The 16,440-nt window shown below is 45.9% G+C and overlaps 2 protein-coding genes across 1 annotated transcript in view; one reads left to right on the top strand and one right to left on the bottom strand.

Moving 5' to 3' along the window:
* Positions 1–5,586, top strand: part of ADTRP (androgen dependent TFPI regulating protein) — a 47,260-nt gene extending 41,674 nt beyond the window's left edge. Inside the window, exon 6 of the mRNA XM_080379432.1 lies at positions 4,700–5,586. Coding sequence (XP_080235558.1) covers positions 4,700–4,743 — 44 coding nt within the window. The 3' untranslated portion in view covers positions 4,744–5,586. The remainder of the gene's footprint in view (positions 1–4,699) is intronic.
* The window catches only part of TMEM170B (transmembrane protein 170B), an 84,724-nt gene that overhangs the window by 19,331 nt on the left and 48,953 nt on the right, over positions 1–16,440 (bottom strand).

Raw genomic sequence — 16,440 nt, 5'->3', positions numbered from 1 at the left:
CGCTTAAGAGATGTTCATTTAAGAGATTTCTAAAGAAACTGGGACAAGCACTCAACTTTCTTTTCTGTGTGCACAAAAAGGCTGAAAAGCACTCCCAGTTGTGATAGCATGAACGTAACCTCAGAGAATACATATAAACATGGCATACGTGATATCCTCCATTGATATCTGGTGTGCTCTTGCAAGCCACAGAGGCCTCCTGTGTGTGGTGGGTCTGCCTCTCCATACGTACTTGATATTTTTCAAAGGAGCCACAAAATCGTGGCCATAATGATTACATGGTATTTTCATCCACGTGCAGGACACCCCCTGAGCTACAGTTCCCCATGTTTGTGCACACTCTTGCTACTTCACATGCATCCTCAGCTCTTTGCCCCCAGGACAGGCAGTATTCCCTGGATTTGCTGCACACTGATAAAAGAAGCTGCAAGCTGCACCCCAGTAGCTGGTAACTGCGATATCTCAGGCTGCATTTTGGTAATACAGGGGCTTTGCCAGCAATAACTTCTCAATAAGGTCCTGCCTACCACCCCTCACTCCTTCCCACTCCACCACACGCCCGTTTCCTGCAAGCAGGAGCTGTTCTCAACCTGGATCTTTTTCCTGATCCATTTCCCAGCTGTGTCCACCCAAGAGAAGGGTAGGACTTCTTTAAGCTGGTACTGATAACAAGGTCCCAAAAAGCACTGAAACACAGCCAGAGGGAAGCTATTCCAAATTACAGTGTGCCAGAATCTTAATATGTTCCTGACTGAGACAAATCTCTGGCTCAGCATTGCCAGAGTAAAAAGAGCTGCAAACTGAAGGAAGATGCAATTCCAACATACCTTTCTTCTCACAGCAAAAAATGGCTCCATGTACTTTTTTTCATCCTACTCTTTGCTGTCTCGCCTTCCCATCACAATAAGGGAGATGACGCAGTTAAAATAACCCTGCAGAAAAAAAAGAAAAAAAAAAAAAAGGGAAAAGGCACAGACAAACAAAACAATCCTTGGTGGTAGAGGACGGACCTCAGTCCCCTGAAGGCACAGTTTGAGTTCCAGAGTAATGCAACTGTCCACTGGGTTCCTCTAGGCACATCTGGAAACACCTTCTCCAATAACATCTGTAGCCACCAAGCAATCGGACCTGATGCTGGTGGCATCTGCCAAGGTGGAGTGCCCTGCCTGGGCTGCTGCCACCAGGCTTCTCCCCGAAGGCAAAGGCTCTGGGGCAACTTTTTTTCTTTCTTTCTTTCCCACTTCAAGGAAGAAAGCTGGCTGAATTCGTGCCCAGATAAGTTGTGTTTATTCGAAGGTGCAAGGAATGATTAACAAATAGCTCCACATGAGTGGTAAGCCTGGTTTCCTTCTGAGCTTACATGCTGTGGCCAGCTGCAGGCTGCAAATGAAGCTTGTCCCACAGCATACCATGCTTCATATGGGCTCTTTTCCATGTTCCTTTAGTTTCAGGCCACTATCACTTTTCCTAAAACCAGCTAAATAAATATTTTACTGTTTTTCACCCTTAAAGGTATACTCAGTTCCAACTTATTCCAAAGTCTATGGATGGCAGCTTTCAGCTTCAAGCAAGTCATTTTTAAAGCTCTGTCCTGTGCTTGACCAAAATGATGCAGTATCATTTCTGAGAGATGGAAAATCCAGGCTGTCAAATAATATAACCTTGTTATTCCTTTTCAGAACAACTGAAAGATGCCAGACCCTAAATTTGTTTTATTATTTATAGACAAACTGTTTCATACAGTATTGGAGGTTTTAAAAATATATTCTCTCTCATGTGCCTCTCCCTCCCCTTGCACAGTTGGATTGGTGGTAACTAAGGCAACCCAGCTGCACAGCCTGAAGAGGCACAGAAAATAGTACCAGTAATGACCTTTTTTTTGTTTTAAATCCCAGAGTTTCTAGAGTACTAGACAATGTTGAGCAATACAGAAACTCCAAAGAGGATAATTTGAAACAATGGGCTGATTCTTTTGCTGCATTAAATTTACCTCAGCCAAGAATTTGGCTGCAGGGTCCGAGTACCAAAGATGAACCACGCAATAGCTTCTCCTGTTGCCGATGGGTAGAAAATATAATGCAGGCAACTGATCATGTCACTTTGGCCAGTCAAACCGGAATCCTCAAAAATGAAGCAAAGCAGTTTTCCCTCGGGTTTTGCTCCTGGTGAGACAACCAGATTCTCGGGAGAAATTTGAATCAAAGTTCTTCACATCAGGCAGAGTAAGATTTCAGGCAAGGGCCTTCTCTAGCACCAGCATTTGAAGATGGAGCAGATTCATTTGTCTTCCATCTAGGGCACCTGAAAAAAAAACCAAAAACCAAAACCAAAAACCCCAAAACATTCATCAGCTTCTTCATTTCAATACTTTGAGATGCAAGTGGATAGCAGCTATAGCTAGCAACAGCCACCCGCTCCACCAGTGATTTAAATGCCTGTTGGGGGACACTGGCAAACAACTTGTGAGATTTTACAGCCACAGGGCCTCTGCCAAGTCCAGAGAAATGCTCATCCCCAGGTAGTGGGACTGTCCTTCAGGAGAGAAACAGGGCAGAAGGCAGCAGCTCCGACAGCCCCACACCTAGATGCTCGCTGCCCTCCAGAAAGGAAACCTTTGTCCAGCAGCTGGCTGAGGAACATCAGGCAGGGCAAAGCCAGGATTAGATACTCTAAAGCAAGGGATGAGGCAGTACAACAAGCCTAAGAGCCATCGCTCTCAGGAAAAAGAAGAGACATGGTGGAATAACTTCCTCATGCCAAGTGCGTGGATGAATGTGTTCCTCCAGATCTTCTATGAGTTCTTGAGCGTCCTTGCAAAGACACTGGTGAAACATAGTCACCTAAGGCTGAGCTGAAGTTAGATAGCAATCTTTAATGTATTTTTCATTTTCTTTTCAGAGTACTTTTGCATTCAATGTGTCTTCCAGAAACATATAACATGATTGTTTTCCCTGGATTTTATTGCTGTACTTCCGTGCTTGTGAAACCAAGCTCACTTAATCCCCCGTAGTCACCTATTGGGAAACCCAGCCTATGTGACAGCGCACGAACCTGCACAATACAAAGCAATACTATAAAACAATTGAATCCTTGATGCTCTCATTCTTCTAGGCAGCTGCTGAGATTTCAGAACCTCAGCTGGCAAATAAAGGGATACAAAGGGCAACTGTGTGGGGTACGAAGCCATTCTACCACTGCACTGGTACAGGCTTATGAACAGCAGGTTTTATATGAAAGTTAAAAAGGTCACGTTCTGCAGGTAGTTATCAGTCCAGACACAGGTTCCACCCTTCAATATTACAGTATCCAGGAGGGATTTTTAAACTGAGCCTCCTTTCCAGAAGACACTTTCTTTTGTTCTATCATGCTTTTAAAAACTAAGAATAAGAGTCCAGGGTATATTTATTTTTTCCAGTGAACAAATAATGTTTATACCTACAATATCACTACATTGTCAGTGATAAATGGAGCTGAAATTTAAGTGGATTTACAGCCCTGAGTTTGCAAACTAAATACAAATACTTACTTTTGTCTCATCCGTTCATCCTAGTCGTGCCACAAACCTGTGATGGTGTATTTATATCCTTCATATTTGTCACTCCCCCAACTGCAGTTTACCCCTCGGGTAGAGGAGTCTAACTATTTAAAGGAAACCTGCACCATCTGTCACACGCCCTACTCTTGCTGACAAGTTTATCTGATGATCCACTGGAGGCAGACCGGATCGGAAGCTCTGGCAACCCAGGGCTTACGATTTCATCACTGGAGGCCAGACATTAACAGGTGCTTGCTAATATGCTGTCCCTGGACTAATAGGCTAGTCTTTTTTTTTTTTTTTTTCCATTTTTTTTGTTCTCCCCCATCTTTGAAATATCTATTTGGTCGGTACAAAATACTTAACAGGATCATTTGGGAAGGAAGAAATGGCAGGATTTTGTTCCACGTCAGGTCAATTGCCAAATGCTACACAGGCTGGAGATAAATAAAATATAGCAATTAGTGTTTCGGAGCCTCTGAGGTCTATGGACAAGGAAAGCACCTCTAAAAGAAGGTTCCCTGCAAGTAAATGATCATCAACAGGGAAGAAAAGAGGCTGAGACAGTGCATTAGATAAGGTACCCAAATATATTTGGTTATTGCCACACTTGGTGCCCCATGGCAGCATATCTGGTCTCCAGCTGGTCCTTCAGGAAGCTGCGGGTCTTCAGCAGGTCCTGTGCTGTCCTGGCCAGCCGTGTGGGGATGCTCCAGAGATCTCAGCTGCACGGATCAATTATCTGCTTGCTGCCTTTCCAGACAGGCTTTATTTTTAAAGCTTTTCACATATTCTTACACCAAGCTAAGTTTCTTTATTGACAGGTACTTTTCTCACTAGCAAAGCACCATTATTCTCAGTGTATACAGCCCGTGGTAGATCTCAAACCATTCCTGAGGAGTCAAGTAATCCCTTACTCACTGGGGATACCCCAGGCTCATTTGACTCCTGCAGCACTTCGGCACTAGCAGCTAGTCCAAGCCACACATTCATAGCTTACTCCCACTCCCAGATGGGTTTGGTTCCCCAGGGATGTTGGGAGGCGGGAGCCAGGTTCACGTCCTCCTCCTAACAGCATGCTTGACCTGCAAGAGGACTTCTCTATTGTGCCTTTTTTTTTTTTTTTCTGCTCCCAACAATCTCTTCTCCTCTGCCTCTATACAGGAGATTCAATAGTAATACTGGACTACAGACGGAAAGGCAAGTGAATCCTCCTCTTCAAGCCAAACAATCTCTCCATGAATGCTGAAGCCATGAAGTAGAGGAAAATAAATGCAGCTGTGATAAATCCTTTCTCCAATGCATTGCAGCTTCTGGTGAAGCCATTATGTCATCAGACATATGGAAAACTGGTGGAAAATATGAAATGTTTGCCTCTTACATGATAACTCTGCAACTGCTATGAATAAGAAAACTGTGTTCATCTGTTTACACAGATTTCTCATCTCTTGCACAATGTACGTGAGGATGTGTCCATGGTTAAAACTCGTCACTGGTAAATGAACTCCCTCATGAGCTTGGCACCACTCTGTAAAAGACCTGTGAATGCAAGCCAGCTCTTGTTTGGATTGCCCTTCATCAAGTCTGGAAAAAATTAAGAGGAGGGATAATTCTAACAGTGCTGTGACTTCCAAGCTAGCTAGATAACAAATTGGGCTAATAAGGACTGTAATTAGGAATGTCTGCTCAGAAAGTTCACCATGAAGCCAAGTTCTTCTAACGAGAAACTTTCTGGAATATTAATATGCATAATAGCTCCCCTCCATTTTAACAGGAAATCTGAATGCAACACTTTCTTCTGTTTTCTTGGTTTCAGTTAATCTTGCAGCAAACGTAACCTCATTATACTGACTGTATGATTGCTTCGACAGAAAGCATGTTAATTTAAAGCACTGTTTAACATAAAGCTGCCTGCCATATAATTACACTCCATTCACATGTTTACTAATCTTCCTCAATATAGTTGATTTCTGTTATTAGCCTCAACATTTTGTTAAGATCTAAAACACTGGAGATCTGCTTTGCAAACTGCAATAAACAGGCAAAACTGACAGTAGCCTAAGTGTTCCTTAATGGTCAATGTGAAAAAGAAAGATCTCTGTTATTAGCCTCGCTTTTAAAAGACGATTTGAAACTAGTTGCAGTACTTAAATGTCTAACTCCATCTCCATTGCTAAACCCCCTAGCTTAGAGCCACTGTGTATGCAGTTCACCAGGGTGTTATTTTAATCTTTCAAATGCTGCTGGAGCTTAGTAAAAACGAAACACATTGTAAGCTGCCTGTGAGCAATAAAAAGATAATGTGTATACATAAGGTTGATCTTCTCACATGTTAAGCACCTGATAAAATTCCAGTCTGGGAAGTTAACATACTAGGCTAGACTGTAAACTAAGCTAACTCAACGAAAGACACGCACGCATTCAATAATTCCCAGCTTATCTAGATAACTCGCTCCAGCTAACTTTGCAAGGGGAATGTAAGCAATTACACACACACACATCCCTCCCTCCTTTTCTGTTGAAGCTAAAGGAGAACATGTAAAGAAGTCAGCTGAAAGATGCTGGTCAAAGGAAATGTGTCTGAGAGACAGACAGAAGAAAAACCATGAAGGTAATTAGGGAAGAGGAAAAAGTTCAGAAGACTCTCTGTACAGGTTTTTTGGTTTTTCTCTCTCTCTCTCAAATTATTTGTGTTTGTAGCAATAGTCCAGTGCAAACAGTTTTAATGTCAGCAACTCAGAACAAAGCCTGGCCTCTGACATGGAGGGTTATAGTTCTTTCCATGTCCAACCAGGGGAGCTGAATGCCAGACCACATCCTCAGCTCCCGCTCGTGCCGGGACTGCCTCTGGGATCTGGCATGGTGACTGTGCTGCTGCACTACAGGGGTTTGAGGAGAATCATGGCAGGGTTGTTTCTTTCTTTGAAAAGGGTTCAGAAGAGGCACTGCTCTCTGCTGCGTCCTGCATGGGGAGGCGAGATCCCAGTCATGTGCTTTGGGAAAGCAATTAGGAATGCCTGTCCCTGAAAGACAAGTGTTGCGATCTTGGGTTTGGTTTGCTCCTTTCCCTGAAGCACACAGAGCCCTGTAAGGAAGAAAGCATGCATCGTTGTTCACAAAACATTTTCCCTGGGATTTCAAAAAGGCTTTACTGAAATACTCCAAGTAAGGATCTGCCTTTTACGACATTTACACTAGATTTCTCTTTCCAGTCTGTTTCTCTCTCTCATTCTATTTTGAGTTAAGTATGCAAAGTCAGTCAGAACTGTTTATTTATAGCTGTAGATTTTCATGGCTGTATAAATTAGATGTTATTACTGAATGAGATGCCCGCCCACTCACCCAGCGCAGCTGTACAGGAATCCTTTCCTGCTGCTTGATGGTACGCAGCCTCAGTCGGGAGGAAAACGACATGCTCCCGGTCAGATGAAGGGACCGCTGCTTAAACCCTTGGGCGAAAAAACCAGCAATTAATTTTTTCCACAGTACAATGTGCAGTATGACAACCACAATTACTTAATACTATTTAGACCTACCACTTCTGGTTGGCAGAGAGAGAAAATGAAGGTTTATATTCACCAGAGTAAAACCCCCGCAAACTAGAACCTAGCCCTGCACTTTTCTTTTTACAGGATTAAACATTTTTTCTTTGGAGGGAGTTAGGGGGACAGGGACAGTCAGGGGAAGTAAAATTGGTTGTTATTTGAGACAGAGCACCACCAGAAAGTAAGGACCCATCCCATAAACACACAGAAAGCTATTTCCAGCAGAAACGGCTGGAAAGCAATATCCACCATGCTTAGGAACTTTCATGTTAGCTCACACCTTTGTAACAGTTTAGTCCCACAAAAAGCATAGGCAAGTGCTAATTTATTCCCTCCCCAATTTCCCACACAAATTTCTTGGTTTGGGTCTCTGCCAGAGCTTCAGGGTCACAATCTGACCTCAATAACGTAATTTAGGATTGTTCCAAGCCTTCAATGGAACTACTGGAGATCTACTTTGATGGATATGGGTCCAGGATCTGGCATGCAGAAAATAAGCATTTACATTCTACCAAACTGTCTAAAATAGTTGCCCAGGGATGCTGATATTCAATTTGAGACCTTGTATTCACTTGGCAGAGCACATAATTAAATATTTTGTGCCACAAAATTAACCAGAGTCTCAGAGGTATTGGTAAGAGGACGCTTGGAATCAACCATGAGAGCCAAACTAAGACCCATTTCCCAGGCAAGTTACCAGTAAGTACTGGAAAAAAATCATTGCATTCATATATGGGTTCATAATAATTTTTGTTAGCATTTAACCTTACTGATTATCTGTTTACCTCAGAGGAAGAGGTTATTGGCTGTGTGGATTTGTATGAATAAACCCAGTATCAAGTTCTGCTCTTGAACTCAAGCTACTGCTTACAGCTAAGAACTGTTTGTGATCAAATTAACCATTTGGAAAAAACAGCAGGTAAACCCCAAATACAATTACAATAGGCCAGACCTTGTAACAAGTGGTTGAAAGCTCCAAAGTGAAATTTTTGCCTTTTTAAAGTCTCCAGGGGACCTGCCCTGCAAGGAGTTCAGCAATTCTGAAGGGCAAAGCAAATACCTAAGGTGTTTGACGTCAATATGCTTTAATTTAACTTCCAGACATCGGTGTTTAAAAACATAGTTTTGAGTAAAACCTCTAGGATATGGCCCAATAATAGTTCTGAGCCATAAGATTTAATAACAACACATGGTGTTTCAAATGTCACCTTCTCTCAAATGCTCTCAAAACATTTAAGCAAACCTTCATGTTCCTTTCACCTCGAGAGGGTGATTTCCCTCACTACCCAGAGAGCAGCACACCTATAAGAAAATAACGCTTTTTTTCTACACCCGAGACAAACAGAACTACCTCCTCCGAGGATGCAGGGTGATCTGGTTTCACTGTCAGGAAGGACTACATTCCTCAAGGAGGAAGGATAGAAATCTCCATATTACACACCTGTAATTCATTTTGAGATGTTCATTAAGGTTTGTGGTGTGGAACTGCCTAGCGATGAAGCCATTGCCAGCTGGCAGGTAAAAGCCACAATCGGTCACTTAGTCTACTAGAAGTTTGTGTGCTACAACACACCGTGACTTCTGTCTGGGTTTGGAAACACCAGTTTTTCCTTCTGCTGCTTTTCTTCCACATCAGGATCAAAAGTTCTGGTAGCAGCATCCCCTGGCTCTGACACAGCACTCTCACGCAGGGGGCCTGTCTGTGGGGAGTTCAGGCTTCCAGCTTACAAGCTCTGTGCTCCAGGGGTGACCATCCCCAGGCTCGGAGGTGACTGTCCCCAGGTTTTGAGGTGACCTTTCCCTCACAGGCTCAGAGTGACCAACCTCAGGCTCAGAGTGGCCATCCCCAGGCTCAGAGGTGACCATTCACTCACAGGCTCAGTGACCATCCCCAGCCTCAGAGGTGACCATCCCCACGCTTGGAGGTGACGATTCCCTCTAAGGCTTGGAGATGACCAACCCCAGGCTCAGAGGTGACCTCCCCAGGCTTGGAGATGACCATCTCCAGGCTCAGAGGTGACCATCCCCAGGCTTGGAGGTGACCATTCCCTCTAAGGCTTGGAGATGACCATCCCCAGGGTCAGAGGTGACCATCCCCAAGTTCAGAGTGACCATCCCCAGGCTTGGAGGTAACTATTCCCTCACAACCTCAAAGTGACCATCCCCACGCTTGGAGGTGACCATCCCCAGGCGCAAAGGTGACAGTCTCCAAGCTCAGAGTGACCGTCCCCAAGCTCAGAGTGACCGTTCCTTCTCAGGCTAGGATATGACCATCCCCAGGCTCGGAGGTGACCATCCCCAAGCTCAGAGTGACCATCCCCAGGCTTGGAGGTGACCATTCCTTCACAGGCCCAGAGATGACTGACCCCAGGCTCGGAAGTGACCATTCTCTCTCAGGCTTGGAGATGACTGCCCCCAAGCTTGGAGTGACCATCTCCAAGCTCAGAGTGACCATGCCCAGGCTCAGAGGTGACCATCCCCAAGCCCTGAGGTGACCATCCCCAAGCTTGGCATGACCGCCACCAGGCTCAGAGTGACGGCTCCCTCACAGGCTTGGAGATGACCATCCCCAGGCTCAGAGGTGACTATCCCTGAGCTCGGCACGACCATCGGAGGTGACAGTTCCCTCGCAGGCTGAGGTGACTGTCCTCAGGCTCGGAGCTGACCGCTCCTGTGGCGGCTGCCGCATCCCTGCCTGGCTGTTGGAGCTCTCACCCAAGACCCCTGGAGGAACTCTGGGCTCTTCTCATCTAGGCCCACCATCACCCCTCCCTGCCTCGGGACCTGCCGTCACCACGGGCACAGCCCCAGCGCCGGAGCCAGGCAGAGACGGAGGACGCCTGTGCCCGGACGGCAGGGTCGGTGTTTCGGCCGTTGCTGCCGCCAGGCCGCGGGCAGCGGGCCCGTCCCGGAGGCCTCTGCCTCCCACCGGCGGCACAGACGCCTTCAGAGCGGGGCGATCGCTGCCGCCGGGCTCCCACGACTCAGAACACGGGGGGCAAAACGCTCCCCCGGCCCCGCGCTCCTTCCGCGGCGTCTCCACAGGCCGCGGCGGGGGGGGCGGGGCCGCGGCGGGGGGGCGGGGCCGCGGCTCCCGAGGCGCCACAGCGCCACCTGGCGGGGCGCGCGGGCGCCCCCGGCTCTGAGCCCCCGCGACAAGGGGGAGCACGAGCTGCTTCCCCCCCCCCCCCCCCCCCCGCAACTCCAAGTTGTTGCAAGTTGTGGGAAACGCTGCAGCTGTGGGTTATTTTAACGTCACCGGTGACGTTCAGGGGGTGCCACAAGGGCACGAGCGGTGTTAATTAATATTGCGGGACCCGCCACCGACGCGGCAGGCTGGCCTGGCTGGCACGAGGTGGGGGGGCTTTGGCCATCGCCCACACGCATCTGCGAGCCCACGCCAAAAGGGGAGCCCCCACTCTGCCCCCCGACCCCCCCAAAGCCCACCAGCGCTGCTACAGCCCCAGCCACAGGCAGAATAAAGAGCAAATTGGTTATTCTGCTCAGCACATCCAACAGCTGTGTGCACGAGCAAAGAAAGAAAAGTTCATAGACCATGTTCTTTCCACCCACGGTCTGAGCTTTGAGGGTGCTTTGCCTTCTTTTATTATTATTATTCTTTAAACCAGATGTTGCCAAATGGCTTTGCCCTTGAGTCACTCATGCCTTGAAACGGGCCACCACCTTTTGAGGAACAACCCCTAGGCACCTTCCTCTTGCCAGCTGCCAAACAACAGCCGTTGTTCCTGCAGCATCCTCGCCAAAAAACATCCTCGCCAAAAATCATCCTTGATGAAAACCATCTTCACCAAAAACCATCCTCGATGAAAACCATCCTTGCCAAAAACCATCCTCGCCAAAAACCATTCTGTGTGCCACGGCCTTCCTACTGCTGCCTTTGCAAAAGTACTTACAAGCTCCAGAGGTGATTTTATGGATGGTGTCCTGCACAAATAAACTCAAAAAGAGCAGGGTAACTTGAAAAAGTGGGTAGAAACGTTGGAGGTGGGTGGAGTAGGAATAAGAAAGTGGTAGGGAACAGAAACACCACCACCCCCATTATAGGGAAAAGTTTATATCAAAAGATAGTGTTTAACTTAAGCAGCTGTTTTTATGTTGTTGCACAAATGAAAACAAAACACAAATATTTGACTACTCTGTCCACGTGCTTGTATCACTAAAACTTGCATATTATTCTTGAGCAGGGTGGTTGCACGATGCACCTTACATGACGCTTTCATACAGCTCTGATTTTAGAAAGAAAATGAGTTGCAAAGAGGGAAAAAGTTACGGAAATAGACATCTTTTATTCCCCCCCCCCCCACTCCTTTCTTCAATTTTTACTACAACTATGCCAGTGTTGGTTCTCAAGGCTCAAACATCAGTTTGAATGAGTATTTGTGAGGGAACATAAAATGGCCACCCCTCTTGGTTGGGGAAAAATGTTATTTGAAGATGAAATAGCTGCAAATCATAGGGATCGCAAGCACACAGCAAAATTTGCACAGCCTGCGGCTTATGGGTGGTCGGTACTGAATTTAAAACTTTGCAGAAAAACATAATAAAAAAAAAGAATAAAGAAAAAAGGGAGTTATTTCAAAGTGCCTCCTTAATAACTGAATTTATTTCCTACATATCGTTCAAAAAATAGCAGTGAAGGATCAGCTTAGCTTTTCTGCCATCAATAGTCCAGGCCACAGCAGAGGCATCTTAGATAAAACATGGAACTTTGTATTGTGGTTGACTGTGTTGTACATTTCCTCATATAAAATAAAGATTGCTTGTCTTCTATCAGTAATATATTTATCTTATTGATGAAGAAAGCCCTGAAAGAAAGGACAAATCCACATACATGCTGTGCATGGTATGAAAGTTTGACTTTCAAGTTCTCCTTTACATTTCTGCTTCTAGTCATCAGTCTACTTAGTCATCCCAAGTCCCAGTTCTAGACTCTGACACAAATTTAGAGCTCAACTTTGACCCGGAGTCCTGAATTATAGGTGTAGAAAAAAACATAGCAGGCCAAGAAAAGTCACCTCAGCTATTTCAGATGAAAGCTAATTTTAAAAAGCCATTTTTTTTATAGTCCAGTCTAAAATTCTGGCATATACTGAAGCCAATATTTCCACGTAATGCTATCCAATTACAACATATTTAATAACCACAGCATTTTTATTGCTAACAAAACGTTGCAAATGACTACTCTAACGGGCCTCTGTTTAGCCATTACCGGCTATTTGATAAACGATCTGCAGTGTTAGAAGGTCACAGAATAATAGACAAACACTGGGGTGGGGTGGGGGAGAAAGAAAAAATCAAACCCCAAGGGGCCAGCAAGCTCAGGCTGTGGGAGAGCCTCGGTTACGCTTGTTTTCCATATGACCATCCCTTAAAAGGGAGAAAAACATGAGCAACGTAAAGCAGTCTATAGGCAAAGCCTGCATCCCCCAAGCTCTGTCCCTGGTGGCACATCTATATACTCATCGTACAAGTATGTTCCACGGAACGGACAGCTGTAGTAACTTCCTTCTGGGGGGAGCCAGCATCTATACATCTAGAGAAACCAGCAGGTGGGTCCAGGTCTGACCACCCGAGTCCACCCGGTGCAAGCTGCTTCCAGAGCGGAGGGAAAAGACACGACCTGGAGGAAATGGTGCAGGAGGTCACTCTGTTGTCATCGGCTGGGGAAAAACCCCCAAACAAAACAGTCACAATGGAAACGGGGTTGATCTGGTCAATAGGCGGACAGAAAAAATGCATTTCCTTTTAGGAGTTTCTGGTTTGTTTTGCTTATTTGCTGGGGTTTGGAGTTCCCCGATTATCAGAGCACTCACAAAGCACTCCTACATTTTCTGAGTGTGTCAGTGCACTCTCCTATTCCCCAAGAGAAAGACATTTTTAACAAATTGATAAGCTGGAATTTTCCCATACAGTTGCTATCAGGCGGTCGGAGCGCTGCATGGCATGTTAGAAATGAAAAAATGTGCTTATGCTCTTTTCTAATTTGGACTAACCCTCCAGTTCCTCCTCCCGCCTCATCTCAGGGCCAGAACCAGACAGGGAAACATCTCCCAGGCTACAGCACTTGCCAGATTCTGCCTCGTGCCCTGGGTTGGGTCCATTTGCACATCTACCTTAACAGATGGGGAGTTTCAACAAAGCAGAAAAAAACAGTAGCTGAAGGAATGAAAAATACGCCGTCGCATCAAACAATAGCAACAGGCTCACAAAGCCCACCACCCCCTTTATTTGTGTGTTGCCTCACACACTCCGAGGAGCCATCAGTCCAGCGTGATTGCCCTCAGACAGACTGAAAATAGCTGAGACCTGGGTTTGTAAGGCAAAGCACGCTCACGGGGGTCGTGTGGGAGGGTTTTCCTGCGGGAGATAAGCAAGGAGCACAGGGGAACGTACCGCTTGCTAACATACATACCATGGAACACCTAGAACTCCCAAAGTGCTGAAGAGGAGGTTTAGCTTTGGGCAAGCGGTACAGTCATAGAATAATTTCATAATTAACGGAGGAGTTCCTGCGTTTTAGTCTACTTGCGGTGAGCTTTTGGTCCTCCACGGTGTCGGGAGCAGCCAGGGATCAGGCAGCAGCAGGTGGCACCTCCGGCAACAAGTCAACAACGTGCTGCTCCAGGTGGCCGGCATGGGCCAGCTCAAGGACCCCTCTTCCTGCCATTGTTATTCCTGAAGCCCTGGAATTTCATCCAGATGGATTTGACCCCTCGCTAAACAGCCGGTGCATACCACCCTGATGAGGGTATTCCTGTGTGAGGAGCGGATGGGCTGGGGGGTGGAGGATGGCTCACTCCATCCCTGCCCAGGTGACAGGAGCTGCTCCTGGCTGGGATGGGGAGAGGATCTGTGCACCTTGGGTGCACTCCACCTGCAGCGAAAGGGGAGAGAATATAATGCAAAGGATGCAGTTCTTCACCCAGCTTGCGTTTGCTTGTGGAAGAAATTCAGTAAGTGCCATTTATGCCCCATGCTTTAGGAAAAGTCTGTTACTATTTCAACTTTTCAAGTCAGAAGTGCATTGCCCTTTCCTACAGTGCAGCTATCAGTCTGCCACAATGCCTTGCCATGCTTGCATATAGTTTTTATTTCTGCACATACCTTATAACATTTTTTTTTATTTCTGCACATACCTTATAACAATTTTGCACAGCATTCCCCTGCACAAGCACTGGCCTTGGTTTCTGCCTGGGAGAAATACTCGCTTTGCAGGACAGCTGATTTTTCTTTGTGGGTTTTTTCAAGTATTTTCTGTCCATAGGATGATGTTCATAACAGTTTACTGCCACTTAGCCTCTGACATCTCAGATGATGCTCCAGTTCCACACTACAAGAATATATCCGAGTGGTCTTTGCCTTGCGATTTGATGGATATAGCCACGCCAAGGATGACTTCTGGTTTTATGTTTTTCTGAGCCTCACACTCCTAAAAAGCTTTGTCCTGTTCTCAAACCTCTCCATCTGTGTTTTTCCCCTCATATTTGTACCAGAGTATGCCCTGCTAAAATTGTCTTCACGCTACTAGACCTCAAAACATATGACAACATTTTATATAACACAGAATGATCACCAGTTGGTAGCACAATCTGCTTCCAGCTGCCCCACTTTGCCCTTCACCATTCTATTCCTCCAGCCTTTCTACAGGAGAAACTTCACAACTTATTCCATGACAAGGCTGCTGATGTCCAAGGACAGGTCACTGCCACCACTTCAACCTTGGTCACCCAATTTATCCCTCAGCCCATTCATGAAAGCATTTCTAAAAGCCAAATATTGAAGAAAGCACCTAAATTTGAATCCAAGTTTTGCCTTCGTAACTGGTTCTCAATTTATACTCAGGGCATCCCCTTTCCCCTGGAGGGGTTGGAAAGATCGGGACCACCTCAAACTTTCCTGTCTTAAACAGACTGAGTTAACAGGAAGGCTTCTTACCTCTTTTTTCTCCCCTTTTCTCCTCCTCCATCCTAGACTTGACGGCCTAGCAGATGCCCATCACCCACCCTCTACAAAAAGCCATATTCCCTCTCAAAGTTTCCCTCCTCCTTCCTCTCAGGACCTCCCAGAAGCACCATTCCTCTTCATTCTCCTGTTCCAAACTTCTGCTCCGAGGTAGACATGGAAACTTTATCAAACGTTATTAACCCTAGATAACGAAGAGTTAGTTATTCAGGAAAAAGTCCATAGTTTGTTAAATATTAATAGAGGTTTTGGTATCCCAGGGCCACGGCTTCTGTGCAGCTTTAAGCAAGAGGGAAAGTCAGAGAATAATAATCAGAAATTCTATTTCAGCAGATTGACTTCCCTCCTAAGGGGATGTTAAACAATCTTTTGTTTGAACAAATCTCCAGGTACTTTGGGTAGGAACTTCAGCTGGGTGTCAGCATAGCTCTGTCTGAAGTTAGTGGGATCACGTCAGTTTAAGACTGGAGTTGCCAGCCTCGCATAACATAACTCTGTATTATGGCTCTTTCATCTAAGAAAATCTAAATATCCCCAAAATACTAATTAAGCCTAAAAACAGGACAAATACTTTAATACCATATGTAAAAGCAGGGAAACTGAGTCTTGAGAAGACAAGACCCCGGTAATCCATGATTTCTGCTGTTTCTGGATGGGTACACATGAAAATGCCTCGGGATAGGATTTTCAGTACAGTTTGGCACAACAGAAGTCAGGGGAAATGGTTGCCTGACAGTACTTCTGATGTCCAGGTCGTAGAGGTCTCATACTGGATTACCCTCAAACAGAAAAAGCACATAAACCAAAAGCTACTTTTAAAACACATGAAGCTAAAAGGCCCAGTCAGAACGCTCCAAACATCGGAAGAGGATCTGGGTCTTCTGCCTCCTGGCACAAGACCCTCATTTCATTCCCTTTGTCTTTTACTGGGCTTTGGATCAATACATGCAAGAAATGTTTCCACTGGGCTTTAACTTTGGCCATCCACTCAACCATGCGCTCCCGTACAGTCGCGTGCTATCATTATGGTTTTAATTAGTAAAGGTTACACCGGCTGCATCTATTGTTTCAGTAAAGTTTGGGCCACAAAGTTCACATGGTCACACTGAGCCGAAAACAGTGGTTATCAAGTAATCAAGCTAAGCACATTTGTTGCAATTACAGCTCCCTATTTGTTTTATTCACACTCACCTTCCTCCCCTGCCTTCCCTTCCCCCGAGCCCCACCGCCAGCTTACCAGCCTGCAGCGGGACTGTTGCTTTGTTGTGAGCAGTGACCCTGCATCATGTAGACAGCTGAATTAAGTCCTATCGCTGTACCGATCTAAAGTGACATTTTGACAGGGGCGACACGGGCGTACCTTGGCAACGAGGCTGC

The sequence above is a fragment of the Falco punctatus genome (genome assembly GCF_963210335.1).
Source record: "Falco punctatus genome assembly, chromosome: 3".
Taxonomy (NCBI): domain Eukaryota; kingdom Metazoa; phylum Chordata; class Aves; order Falconiformes; family Falconidae; genus Falco; species Falco punctatus.
The sequence above is the reverse complement of the archived record's forward strand: the minus strand, read 5'-3'. Positions and strand labels throughout refer to the sequence as shown.